Below are 14,647 nucleotides of genomic sequence, written 5' to 3' on the forward strand. Positions count from 1 at the left end.
CAATGTTCAGTACTATTTGTGACTTCTCCAATCCTGAAGCAAAGAATGTTCAAATGCAATAAGATCCGGACAATATCCAGGCTTGGTTTGACAAGTAACATTTATGCCACACAAATGCCAGGCAATGGCCATCTCCAATAGGAGACAATCTAATCACCACCCATTGATATTCAATGGTCTTACCATCACTGAATCCCATCCTATCAACATTCTTGGGGTGACCAATAGACCAGAACCTCAACTGGACTCTTCATTAAAAAGAAACATAGTGGCTACAACAGTTGGTCAGAGGCTACCTCATGACTCCCCAAAAGCTGACCATCATCTATACGGCACAAGTCAAGAGTGTGATGGAATACTCCTCACTTAATGAGTGCAGCCCGAGCAACAGCAAAGAGGTTTGAAGCCATCCAGGACAAAGCAACCCACTTGATTGGCGCCACATTCACAAACATCCATTCCCACCACCACCAAAGCTCAGTAGCAGCAGTGTGTACTAACTACAAGATGCACTCCAGAAATTCACCAAAGATCCACAGACAGCACCTTCCAAACCCACGACCACCCCATCCTCTGGCAGCTCATTCCATACACGTACCACCCTCTGCGTGAAAAAGTTACCCTTTAGGTCTCCTTTAAATCTTACCCCTCTGACCCTAAACCTATGCCCTCTAATTCTGGACTCCCCAACCCCAGGGAAAAGACTTTGTCTATATACCCTATCCATGCCCCTCATAATTTAGTAAATCTCTATAAGGTCACCCTCAGCCTCTGATGCTCCAGGGAAAACAGCCCCAGCCTGTTCAGCCTCTCCCTATAGCTCAAATCCTCCAACCCTGGCAACATCCTTGTAAATCTTTTCTGAACCCTTTCAAGTTTCACAATATCTTTCCAATAGGAAGGAGACCAGAATTGCACACAATATTCCAACAGTGGTTTAACCAATGTCCTGTTCAGCCGCAACATGACCTCCCAACCCCTGTACTCAATACTCTGACCAATAAAGGAAAGCATACCAAAAGCCTTCTTCACTATACTATCTACCTGCAACTCCACTTTCAAAGTGCTATGAGCCTGCACTCCAAGGTCTCTTTATTCAGCAATACTCCCTAGGAACTTACCATTAAGTGTATAAGTCCTGCTAAGATTTGCTTTCCCAAAATGCAGCACTTTGCATTTATCTGAATTAAACTCCATCTGCCACTTCTCAGCCCATTGGCCCATCTGGTCCAGATCCTGTTGAAATCTGAGGTAAGCTTCTTCCCTGTCCACTACACCTCCAATTTTGGTGTCATCTGCAAACTTACTAACTGCACCTCTTATGCTCACATCCAAATCATTTATGTAAATGACAAAAAGTAGAGGACCCAGCATCGCTCCTTGTGGCACTCCACTGATCACAGGCCTCCAGTCTGAAAAACAATCCTCCACCACCACCCTCTGTCTTCTACCTTTGAGCCAGTTCTGTATCCAAATGGCAAGTTCTCCCTGTATTCCATGAGATCTAACCTTGCTAATCAGTCTCCCATTGGGAACCTTGTCGAACCTTACTGAAGTCCATATAGATCACATCTACCACTCTGCCCTCATCAATCCTCTTTGTTACTTCTTCAAAAAAACTCAATCAAATTTGTGAGACATGATTTCCCACACACAAAGCCATGTTGACTACCTCTAATCAGTCCTAGCCTTTCCAAATACATGTACATCCTGTCTCTCAGGATTCCCTCCAACAACTTGCCCACCATCGACGTCAGGCTCACTGGTCTGTATTTCTTTGGCTTGTCCCTACCACCTTTCTTAAATAATGGCACCACATTAGCCAATCTCCAGTTTTCCGGCACCTCATGTGTGACTATCGATGATACAGATATCTCAGCAAGAGGCCCAGAAATCACTTCCCTAGCTTTCCACAGAGTTCTGGGGTACACCTGACCAGGTGCCGCGTTTCAAGACCTCCAGCACTTCCTACTCTGTAATATGGACATTTTTCAAGATGTCACCATCTATTTCCCTACATTCTTCAGTTACAAATTCCAGGAAATGGCTTGTGAGCGTGTTGTATATGGCTTTGATTCGGCCACAGCTGGAATACTGTGCAAAGGATATTCACAAGGATGTTGCCTCCAATAGAGCACTTTAGCTATGAAGAGAGGCTGGATAAGGTCAGGTCATTATCACTGGAGCAGAGAAGATTGAAAGGGAACCTGATGGAGATGTCTAAGATCCCTGGGACATGGACAGGTTGAATAAAAAGCAGATATTCCCCTTAGTCATAGGGTCAATAACAAGGGGGCATAATTTTAAGGTACAAGGCAGAGGATTTGAGGAATAACTTTTTCATATGGAGGGTGGTGGTCTGGTCTGCACTGCCTGGGAGAGTAGGTTAGGTTCCCTACAGTGTGGAAACAGGCCCTTCAGCCCAACCAGTCCACACCAACCCTCTGAAGAGTAACCCACCCAGACCCATTTCCCTCTGACTGATGCACCTAACATTATGGGCAATTTAGCAAGGCCAATTCATCTGATTTGCACATCTTTGTGGAAACCCATGCAGACACAGGGAGAATGTACAAACTTCACACAGACAGTTGCCCGAGGCTAGAATTGAACCTAGGACCCTGGTGCTGTGAGGCAGCAGTGCTAACCACTGAGCCACCATACTTGAGGCAGGAAAGCTCACAACCTTTAAAAAGTACTTGGGTGAACACTTGAAATGTCATAACATCCAAGGCTATGGATCTAGTGCTGCAAGGTGGGACTAGTATAGATTTTGCGTAACTTTGGAAGTACAGGCTTGATAGGCTGAAAGACTTTTTCTGCACTGTACAATTCAATGATTCTAAGTCTTTGATTAAATGGAGACTGTCAGAGGGTTCCAACTGTAAAGAAATTGCCCAGCAGAAAGTTCAATGTCCTGGGAAATTCCTTCAGAGTTTGCTACAATGGGGTTTCCTAGGGTCACTATGCACAATGCCAATCTATGCTGGAATAACAACTGCCTATCCAGTCTACCCCCATAAGTGGTAATTTACAAAATGAAACTTTCCGTATTAAAATTTATGGCCACTAGAGGGAGCTACAGATTAACTTTTTTTTACAAAACTCTTAGTACAATTGGAGTTGAGATTTTCCAAAATATCTGTTCAAAGCTTTACTAAAATTCAAACTCAAATTAACACAGGTGAGACAAGTGTGTCTGGAATCATAAATGTTATTCCACATTCAATAAACACACAAAATAGGATAAATTTAAATAACAACTATCATTACAGACAAAAGGGTAACTCGGGAGAGAATAGGGCCCTGCTGCGCTTTTCCAGCAACACATTTTCACCTTTGATCTCCAGCATCTGCAGTCCTCACTTTCTCCTCAGAGAATAGGGCCCCTCAAAGATCAGCAAGATGGCCTTTGTGTGGAGCTGCTGGAGATGGGAGAGATACTAAACAAGTATTTTGCATCAGTATTTACTGTGGAAAAGGACATGGAAGATGTCGAATGTCGGGAAACATATGGTGACATCTTGAAAAATGTCCATATTAAAGAGGAGGAAGTGCTGGATGTCTTGAAACGCATAAAGGTGGATAAATCCCCAGGACCTGTACCCCAGACCTCTGTGGGAAGCTAGGGAAGTGATTGCTGGGCCTCCTGCTGAGATAGTTGTATCATCGATAGTCACAGGTGAGGTGCCGGAAGAGTGGAGGTTGGCTAACGTGGTGCCACTGTTTAAGAAGGGTGGTAAGGATAAGCCAGGGAACTATAGACCAGTGAGCCTGACGTCACTGGTGGGCAAGTTGTTGGACGGAATTCTGAGGGACAGGATGTACGTGTATTTGGAAAGGCAAGGACTGATTAGGGATAGTCAACATGGCTTTGTGCATGGGAAATCATGTCTCACAAACATGATTGAGTTTTTTGAAGAAGTAACAAAGAAGATTGATGAGGGCAGAGCCGTAGACATGACCTATATGGACCTCAGTAAGGCATTCGACAAGATTCCCCATGGGAGACTGGTTAGCAAGGTTAGATCTCACGGAATACAGGGAGAACTAGCCATTTGGATACAGAACTGCCTCAAAGGTAGAAGACAGAGGGTGCTGGTGGAGGGTTGGTTTTCAGGCTGGGAGTGCCACAAGGATCAGTGCTGGGTCCACTAGTTTTCATCATTTACATAAATGATTTGGATGTGAGCATAAGAAGTATAGTTAGTAAGTTTGCAGATGACATCAAAATTGGAGGTGTAGTGGACAGTGAAGAAGATTACCTCAGATTACAACAGGAGCTCGATCAGATGGGCCAATGGGCTGAGAAGTGGCAGATGGAGATTAATTCAGATAAATGCAAGGTGCTGCATTTTGGGAAAGCAAATCTTCACAGGACTTATACACTTAATGGTAAGGTCCTAGTGAGTGTTGCTGAGCAAAGAGAGCTTGGATTGCAGGTTCATAGTTCCTTGAAAGTAGAGTTGCAGGTAGATAGGATAGCGAAGGCGGCGTTTGGTATGCTTTCCTTTATTGGTCAGAGTACCAAGTACAGGTGTTGGGATGTCATGTTGCAGCTGTGCAGTACATTGGTTAGGCCACTGTTGAAATATTGCGTGCAATTCTGGTCTCCGCCATATCGGAAAGATGTTGTGAAACTTGAAAGGGTTCAGAAAAGATTTACAAGGATGTTGCCAGGGTTGGAGAATTTGAGCTACAGGGAGAGGTTGAACAGGCTGGGGCAGTTTTCCCTGGAGTGTCAGAAGCAGAGGGGTGACCTTATAGAGGTTTACTAAATTATGAGGGGCATGGATAGGGTATATAGACAAAGTCTTTTCCCTGGGGTGGGGGAGTCCAGAACTAGAGGGCATAGATTTAGGGTGAGAGAGAAAAGATATAAAAGAGACCTAAGAGGCAACTTTTTCACGCAGAGGGTGGTGCGTGTATGGAATGAGCTGCCAGAGGAAGTGGTGGAGGCTAGTACAATTCAACATTTCAAAGGCATCTGGATGGGCATATGAATAGGAAGTTTTTGGAGGGATATGGGCCAGGTGCTAGCAGGTGGGACTAGATTGGGTTGGAATATCTGGTCGGCATGGACAGGTTGGACCAAAGGATCTGTTTCCATGCTGTACATCTCTATGACTCTATGACTCAATGTGATTTCTGTCTGCTCACTGTTTCAAAATGAAGAATCAGTGAGTTTTAGTCCAATTGAACGAGTTGTTGGACACCATAAAAAGGCAGTGTGATAAATTGCTGTTTTGTGTGCACTGGGGAAACTGCACCTAAAATGTGTCTTAAATTGTACTGATTAGGTTGGGCTTCAAATTTCCACTCGACAGATGTATTTGCATAATTACGAATTAAAATTGTCCATGAACCAACACAATCAAACAATAAAAAGCAGAACAATTGTTTCATTTTCCTTTCCCATTAATAAACATTCCGTGATGCATTTAAGAGCTGAAATCTGGTGCAATTTTATTAATGAACTAATCAAGAAAAGTATGTATTTTTAATTAACTTTCATGCGAATTTTAAAAAAATCACTGGAAGTCAGTTAGAAAAGAAATTAAATATTTTTAATAGTTTATTGTTACTCATTTGTCATTTTCTTAATAAATTCCTGTTAAATGAAAAATCTTATAAACTATGCCTACTTAAGTGCAGGCACCAAAAATGATGAACCCAATTTGAAGAACTTTCCTGAATCATTTAAATCAATGGAAGCACACATTTTTGACTTTCTGGGGGATGGGGTGCCATTGGGTAGAGGTTTTTGGGTGAAATTAATCTAAACCAATGTATTAGATCAAGAAAAACACAAATTGGGCCCTTGCACAATTCATATTTAAACCAATGAATCTTTTGCACCGACTTGACCAATTCCGTTCCAAATTCTGCTATAGCTAATGGAAACAAGTAAAAGTTCACCCCCAGTCTCTCTCCTCTACGCACTATCCTATCAGCTGAGAGTTGTTGTTCCCTTGGCTACCATCAGCTGCTCTACTCACTCTTGTTGGCTGTGTTCTGATTTTTGCTACCTAGTCTCTTCAACAGCTATAAGAGATGATCAAAAAGAAAGATACTTAGCACCAAGATGCAAAGTTTAAAAGGAAAGGAAATTCACTCTGTGATCAACATTCCTCTCTCAACTTGTGGAACTTCCTACACACAAAATACACCATAAATTTGTCGACATGAGAATAGTGAGGAATGTAAAAAAAAGTTCTTCGGTTGTAAACTATTTCCATAAATTCTGAAAACAATAATAAGGAAATGTGTTCACGTTAAGTTTGTCCCAAGTTAGGCCTCTTCCACAAAGCCAACCCAACACCTATCTGAAGACTCCCATTCTTTTAAAAAGAATTAGTCTCCCTGTGTTAGCTGGCCAAACAAAAAAAAATTGTACCTTTGTTATGGACAACTGAATTTATGGAGGTATTACATAAAAATCTCAAACTACTTATTATTAGTGAAAAAATTAAAATGGTGAATCATGAATGTTTAAAATTTGCTTTACCTTAGTTCTTTGCTCTCTTTATTGCTGTTACAAATAAAGTTGCCAAATTGGCAAGAGTAGATATGATGATGAATGTGCACCAGAAATCTTTCATTGAACTCAAAGGCGCATGGAAATTGTTCCATCAGCTGCCAGACACAGTCAAAAAACTGATCAATTACCGGTGAAACTTCCCTGGGATCACCATCCAAGTGACTGTATCTGTGAAACAAAGGATAGGTATAAAGGTCAACTTCTTCTTGGAAAACTAAACAAAATATAAAATATCCCAAAGTATTAACTTTCCTGCTCCTTTAGGGTAATTTGGAACAAAACCTTCCAACTAAGGTTGGTGACAGTAATTCAGGAAGAAAAACAAAACAACCTTTTAGTCTTCCTATTTGCCAACAAACATTTTAAAAAGTTAAATTAGGTACATAGTGTGAATATGAGGATCGAGGTCATATAACCAACAAAACTGTCAATTACTATTTTTTTGAACTAATCAAATTCAATTTGCAACATCTTGATTCTCATCTAGCCACATATGACGTACTGGTTAACATATTCTAGACCAATATAGTACGTAAGATTAAATACTTGTGATATACTATTGAAATGGTCTATTCAGCCCAAACGGTCCATGCAGGTGTCCATATGCCACTTGAGCTTCCTAACATTGCCCCTCATTTAAACTTACAAACCCTCTATTCCTTTCTCCCTCAAATGCTTGTCGAGCTTTCTCTTAAATGCATCCAAATTATTTGCTGCCACAGGGAGTAGCTGAAGTTAGTTCCACATTCTCATCATTCTCCGGTTAAGGGAGTGTCTTCTAAATTCTTGATCAGATTGTTTGGTAACTAACTTTATAGCTTCTGCCTATGCTCTTCCTGACAAGAGAAATCATTCATTCTGCATACATTCTGTCAAACTTTCCAAATTTTAAAGACTTATTTTGTTACATCTGCCTTTGTTTTTCAACAGGAAAAAGAAACCCATCATTCCCTGAAATGTACAACCACAAAAATAGCTCCTAGTGTAACAATAAAACCCGAAACATACATTTTCAAAGCGGGGAGACACTAGCCAACAACAGAGGGCAACGGTGATATCACCTGAAGGCCAACATACACCACCATGATGACCAGTAGCTCCAGCAACTTGGTAACAGTAAAAACAACCCACAATGAAAGCTGATAACCACCCTATGTGCAGCATTTGTGCAGAACCTCCCTCAAACAGGTTGGTTTCTTTAGCCATCAGTAAAAATGCCCCATGAAACTATCCCATTACCAATGGATTTGTTGCACGTCCACCACTTCATATAGACGGGAGGACATTGACTGACACTTGCCTCTTCAAGAACCAAATTGGTGTGAACAACAACACCTAAGTGGTCAGAGACACAGTGGTATGTCCTCACCTTGATTGAGGAGACCAGTATTGGAGGGGCAGGACTGAGTGGTCAATAGTTGAAATGAAATCAAAGATAACAGTATAGTCCCACCTAACTTATCTCATCATAGGCCACTTACCTGTCATCCCACAATTTCCTCTGACTTAAATACTACTTCTGTCCTGCACCACTAATCCAGAATCTGGTTTCCAGCATCTGCAGTCATTGTTTTTACCTGCGCTGTAATGTTCTATGTTCTATGTTCTAATCAAGGCAAATTCACTGTAAAGTGATTGACGAATTGAGGACGCTGCTTTTAAAGCACAAACTTGAGTGCGTCTGGGAAAATTAACAAACAGCTGTTTGGAAGAGGTCACAGCACACAAACAGAGAAGTGAATAGTTTTAAGTATACCCTTGCTGTAAGACTGTAGGGTGGGTTCTTTCTTGATTATATGTTTTATAGAGATATGTCTCTTGATTGAACTTAAAAATACAAGCCATAAGTATTAAGTTAGCCTGGAGCAGTGTTTTGTAGAAGAGGAAGATGGTGCTATTTTCTGGGTCTGCAGATTGGAAGAAGCAAAAATGACCTTTAGTCGAGTGATATGCACTTCTTGTTGGATGTGGGAGTTTAGGGAGAATTTACGTGTTACTGAGGATTATATCTGTAATAAATGCCATTGGTTACGAATCCTATCAGATCAAATGGATCAGTTGGAGGGACAGTTAGAGGCAATGAAGAATTTACAAGAGCAAGTGGGTGTGATGGATGGCAGTTATGGGAAGGGAGAAATGTCACAGATACAGTCACATAGATGGGTTAACTCCAGGAAAGGTAAGAGAGGTAGGCAGGTAGTGCAAGAGTCTTCTGTAGCTATCCCCATTTCAAACAAGTATGCTGTTTTGGAAAATGTAGGGGGTGATGGATTCTCAGGGGAACGTAGCATGAACAGCCAAGTTTCTGGTATCAAGACAGGCTCTAATGCAATGAGGGGTATGTCGGGTTCCAAGAGAACAATTGTGTGAGGGGGCTCTCCTGTCCGAGGCACAGCCAAATGGTTCTGCAGCCAGCAGCAAAAAATCAGAATGGTGTGTTGCCTCCCTGGTGCCAAGATCAATGATGTCTCAGAGAGGGTGCACAATGTTCTCATAGGGGAGAAGGACCAGCAGGAGGTCATTGTACATATTGGAACCAATGACACAGGAAGGGAAAGGGATGAGATTCTGAAGGGACGCTATAGAGTTAGGCAGGAATTTAAAAAGGAAGTCCTTGAGAGTAGTAATATCTGGATTACTCCCGATGCTATCAGCTAGTGAGGATAGGAACAGGAGGATAGAGCAAATGAATGCATGGCTGAGGAGTTGGTGCAGAAGAGAAGGATTCACATTTTTGCATCATTGGAATCTCTTCTGGGGTAGAAGTGACCTATACAAGAAGGACTCATTGCACCTGAATTGGAAGGGGACTAATAAACTGGCAGGGAGATTGGCTAGAGCTGCTCAGGAGGAAGTAACCTAGTAAGACGTGGATTAGGACCCAGGGAAATAGTGAGGAAAGAGATCAATCCGAAACTGGTACAGTTGAAAAAAACTAGTCAGTCAGGACAGGCAGGAACAAAGCAGAGAACAAGGTTGGACTGATCAATTAAACTGCATTTATTTCAACGCAATAGGCCTAACAGTGAAGGCAGATGAACTCAGGGCCTGGTTAGGAACATAGGACTGGGATATCATAGCAATTACAGAAATGTGGCTCAGGGATGGTCAGGACTGGCAGCTTAATGTTCCAGGATACAAATGCTACAGGAAGGACAGAGATGGAGGCAAAAGAGGAGAGGGAGTGGCATTTTTGATAAGGGAGAGCATTACAGCCGTACTGAGGGAGGATATTCCCGGAAATACATCCAGGAAAGTTATTTGAGTGGAAATGAGAAATAAGAAAGGGGTGATCATCTTATTGGGATTGTATCACCTTATTGGGATTGTATCCTAATAGTCAACAGGAAATTGAGAAACAAATTTATAAGGAGATCTCAGTTATCTGTAAGAATAATAGGGTGGTTATGGTAAGGGATTTTAACTTTCCAAGCATAGACTGGGACTGCCATAGTGTTACGGTTTAGATAGAGAGGAGTTTGTTAAGTGTGTACAAGAAAATTTTCTGACTCAGTATGTGGATGTACCCACTAGGAAAGGTGCAAAACTTGTTACTGGATTAGTGGTGCTGGAAGAGCACAGCAGTTCAGGCAGCATCCAATGAGCAGCGAAATCGACGTTTCGGGCAAAAGCCCTTCATCAGGAATAAAAAGCTTTTTATTCCTGATGAAGGGCTTTTGCCCGAAATGCCGATTTCGCTGCTCGTTGGATGCTGCCTGAACTGCTGTGCTCTTCCAGCACCACTAATCCAGTATTTGGTTTTCAGCATCTGCAGTCATTGTTTTTACCAAGGTGCAAAACTTGACCTACTCTTGGGAAGTAAGGCAGGGCAGGTGACTGAGGTGTCAGTTGAAGCCAGCAAACATAATTCTATTAGTTTTAAAATAGTAATGGAAAAGGATAGACCAGATCTAAAAGTTGAAGTTATAAGTTGGCGGAAAGCTAATTTTGACAATATTAGGCCAGAACTTACAAATGTTGATTGGGGGCAGATGTTCACAGGTAAAGGGGCGGCTGGAAAATGGGAAGCCTACAGAAATGAGATAATGAGAGTCCAGAGGCAGTATATTCCTGTCAGGTTGAAAGGAAAGGCTGGTACGTGTAGGGAATGCTGAGTGACTAAAGAAATTGAGGGTTTGGTTAAGAAAAAGGAAGCATATGTAAGATATAGACAAGATAGATAGAGTGTATCCTTAGAAGAGTATAAAGGCAGTAGGAGTATACTTAAGAGGGAAATCAGGAGAGCAAAAAGGGGACATGAGATAGCTTTGGCAAATATAATTAAGGAGACTTCAGAGGGTTTTTACAAATACATTAAGGACAAAAGGTTAACTTGGGAGAGAATAGGGCTCCTCAAAGATCAGCAAGGTGGCCTTTGTGTGGAGCTGCAGGAGATAGGGGAAGATACTAAATGAGTATTTTCCACAGTGTTTACTGTGGAAAAGGTCATGGAAGATACAGAATGTAGGGAAACAGATGGTGACATCTTGAAAGATGTCCATATTATAGAGGAGGAAGTGATGGATGCCTTGAAATGCAAAAATGTGGATAAATCCCCATGACTTAATCAGGTGTACCCTAGAACTCTGTGGGAAGCCAAGGAAGTGATTGCTGGGCCCCTTGCTGAGATATTTGTATCATCAATAGTCACAGATGAGTTGCCAGAAGATTGGAGGTTGGCTAACGTGGTGCCACTATTTAAGAAGGGTGGTAAGGGCAAGCCAGGGAACTACAGACCGTTGAGCCGATGTCAGTGGTGGAGGGAATCCTGAGGCACAGGATGTACATGTATTTGGAAAGGCAAGGACTGAATAGGGATAGTCAACATGACTTTGTGCGTGGGAAATCATGTCTCACATACTTGATTGAGCTTTTTTGAAGCAGTAACAAAGAGGATTGATGAGGGCAGAGTGGTAGACATGATCTGTATGGACTTCAGTAAGGTGTTCAACAAGGTACCCCTTGGGTGACTGGTTAGCAAGGCTAGATCTCACGGAATACAGGGAGAACTAGCCATTTGGATACAGAACAGGTTTGAATATAGAAGGCAGAGGGTGGTTGTGGAGGGTTGCTTTTCAGACTGTGACCAGTGGAGTGCCACAAGGAGCAGTGCTGCGTCCGCTGCTTTTCATCATTTATATAAATGATTTGGATGTCAACACAGGAGGTGTAGTTAGTAAGCTTGTAGATGACACCAAAATTGGAGGTGTAGTGGACTGCGAAGAAGGTTAGCTCAGATTACAATGGGATCTTGACCAATTGGGCCAATAGACTGAGGCGTGGCAGATGAAGTTTAATTTAGTTAAATGCGAGGTGCTGCATTTTGGGAAAACTTAGCAGGACCTATACACTTAATGGTAAGGTCAAGAGAGTGTTGCTGAACAAAGAGACCTTGGAGTGCAGGTTCACAGCTCCGTGAAAGTGGAGTCACAGGTACATAGGATAGTGAAGGCAGCGTTTGGTATGCTTTCTTTTACTAGTCAGAGTATTGAGTATAGGAGTTTGCAGGTCATGTTGCGGTTGTACAGGACATTGGTTAGGCTACTTTTGGAGTATTGCGTGCAATTCGGGTCTCCTTCCTATCGAAAAGATGTTGTGAAACTTGAAAGGGTTCAGAAAAGATTTACAAGGATGTTACCAGGGTTGGAGGATTTGAGCTATAGGGAGAGGCTGAATAGGCTGGGGCTGTTTTCCCTGGAGCATTGGAGACTGAGAAGTGACCTTATAGAGGTTTATAAAATCATGAGGGGCATGGGACAGGATAAATAGACAAAGTCTTTTCCCTAGGGTGGGGGAGTCCAGAACTCAAGGACAAAGGTTTAGGGTGAGAGGGGAAGATTTAAAAGAGACTAGGGGGCAACTTTTTCACACAGAGGGTAGTACGTGTATGGAATGAGCTGCCAGAGGAAGTGGTAAGGGCTAGTACAATTGCAACATTTAAAAGGCATTTGGATGGGTTTATGAATAGGAAGGGTTTGAAGGGATATGGGCTGGTTGCTCGCAAGTGGGAATAGATTGGGTTGGGCTATCTTGTCGACACGGACAAATTGGACCAAAGGGTCTGTTTCCGTGCTGTACACCTCTAAACTCTATGGCTCTGTATGTTGGCTATAACACGATTACATCACCAACACTTTAAGTGCTGTTTCTAAAGCGCGATTTTTCTATAATGCAGGGTTGTACAAGAATGCAACCATCGCATTATAAAAGAACAACTTGCACAAACAAAGCTAGGACTTATACAGTTAATGTTAGGCCCTGTAGAAACGAGAGACCTAGGAGTTAGAACTTAGAACACAGAACATAGAATATAGAACAGTACAGCACAGAACAGGCCCTTCAGCCCATGATGTTGTGCCGACCGTTGGTCCTCATGTACGCACCCGCAAATTTCTGCGACCATATGCATGTCCAGCAGTCTCTTAAATGTCCCTAATGACCTTGCTTCCACAACTGCTGCTGGCAACACATTCCATGCTCTCACGACTCTCTGTGTAAAGAAACCGCCTCTGACATCCTCTCTATACTTTCCTCCAACCAGCTGAAAACTATGACCCCTCGTGTTAGCCATTCCTGCCCTGGGAAATAGTCTCTGGCTATCGACTCTATCTATGCCTCTCATTATCTTGTATACCTCAATTAGGTCCCCTCTCCTCCTCCTTTTCTCCAAGAGGCACATATTTCTTTGAAATTTGCATCACATAGACAGGGTGGTTAAGGCAGCATTTAACACACTTGCCTTCATTGCTTAGATCTTTGAGTATATGAATTGAGACGTCATGTTGTACAGGATGTTGGTAAGGCCGCTTGTGGAATACTGTGTGCAGCTCTAGTCACCCTGTTATAAGAAGGATATTATTAAATTGGAAAGGGTTCAGAAAAGATTTACCAGGATGTTGCTGGGAAGGGAGGATTTGAGTTATAAAAATAGACTGGGAAGACAGAGGATTTATTTCACTGGAACATAGGAGATTGAGGGGTGACCTTATACAATCATGAGAGACATAGATAAGGTGAATGACAAAGATTTTTTCACTATGATGAGGAATTTCAAAATTATGGGGCATATTTTTAAGGTGAGAAGAGAAAGATTTAAAAAGGACATGAGGGACTTTTTTTTTTACACAGAATGCTTCATGTGGAATGAACTGCCAGAGAATGTGGTGAATGCAGGTATAGTTACAATGTTTAAAAGAAGTTTAGATAAGTTCATAAATGGGAAAGATTTGGAGTGACATGGGCTAAGCATTGGGAGGTGGGATTGGTTTGGTCTGGAACACAGTCAGTGTGGACTGGTTTGACCGAAGAGTCTGTTTCCGTGCTGTATGACTCTATCCCTGTACAACTGGGAGCAAGTAGTCTGGCCAGGACTTTACACACTTAACACCACTCCCTGTCAACTTCACCCACTTTAAATAGCACTACAAATTTGTAAGGTACAAACTTAGTCAGTCAACACCATTACAGATCAATCAACAAGTAAATGAAAAGTTTAAATAAAGCTGCTAGAGTTGGAGGGAATTGCTCCTGCTACTGAGCACATGTATAGCTCTGTGTATTTAAAAGAGCTGTGACTCCTCTAAATATCACACATAGGCAGTGCAACAGAGGGTAAGGTGAAAGGAGAAAGCCAATGTCATTAAAACTGCAGCTAGTCTCAATGATGATGCAGCAGCAAGTGTACATTTAGAAAAGATATTCAAATTCTCCTCCACTTCACACACCACCACCCTTGAACCCCACCCATCCCAACGCAACAAGGACAGAACCCCGGTCCTCACCTTCCACCCCACCAACTTCCGCATACAGCGCATCATCCTCTGCCACTTCCGCCACCTCCAAACGGAACCCACCACCACAGATATATTTCCCACCCCACCCCTATCAGCGTTCCAGACACACCATTCCCTCATCACTCCCTTGTCAGGTCCACATCCCCCACCAGCCCACACCTCACTCCTAGCACCTATCCCTGCCACTGCAGAAAGTGCAAAACCTGCACCCACACCACTCTCCTCACCTCCATCCAAGGCCCCAAAGGATCCTTCCATATCTGTCAGAAATTCACCTGTACCTCTATCAATGTCATCTACTGTATCCGTTGCA

General features: G+C 42.5%; 2 protein-coding genes across 3 annotated transcripts in view; one reads left to right on the forward strand and one right to left on the reverse strand.

Annotated features, from left to right (window-relative positions):
* vps37a (VPS37A subunit of ESCRT-I) overlaps positions 1–14,647 on the forward strand; it is a 96,501-nt gene that overhangs the window by 58,437 nt on the left and 23,417 nt on the right. The gene's annotated exons all lie outside the window — the stretch shown is intronic.
* mtmr7b (myotubularin related protein 7b) overlaps positions 1–14,647 on the reverse strand; it is an 88,567-nt gene that overhangs the window by 12,084 nt on the left and 61,836 nt on the right. For both annotated transcript variants that reach the window (XM_072570098.1, XM_072570089.1), the window contains exon 11: positions 6,509–6,709. In XM_072570098.1, coding sequence (XP_072426199.1) covers positions 6,509–6,709 — 201 coding nt within the window. The remainder of the gene's footprint in view (positions 1–6,508; positions 6,710–14,647) is intronic.

This window comes from Chiloscyllium punctatum, chromosome 1 (assembly GCF_047496795.1).
Source record: "Chiloscyllium punctatum isolate Juve2018m chromosome 1, sChiPun1.3, whole genome shotgun sequence".
Lineage (NCBI taxonomy): Eukaryota > Metazoa > Chordata > Chondrichthyes > Orectolobiformes > Hemiscylliidae > Chiloscyllium > Chiloscyllium punctatum.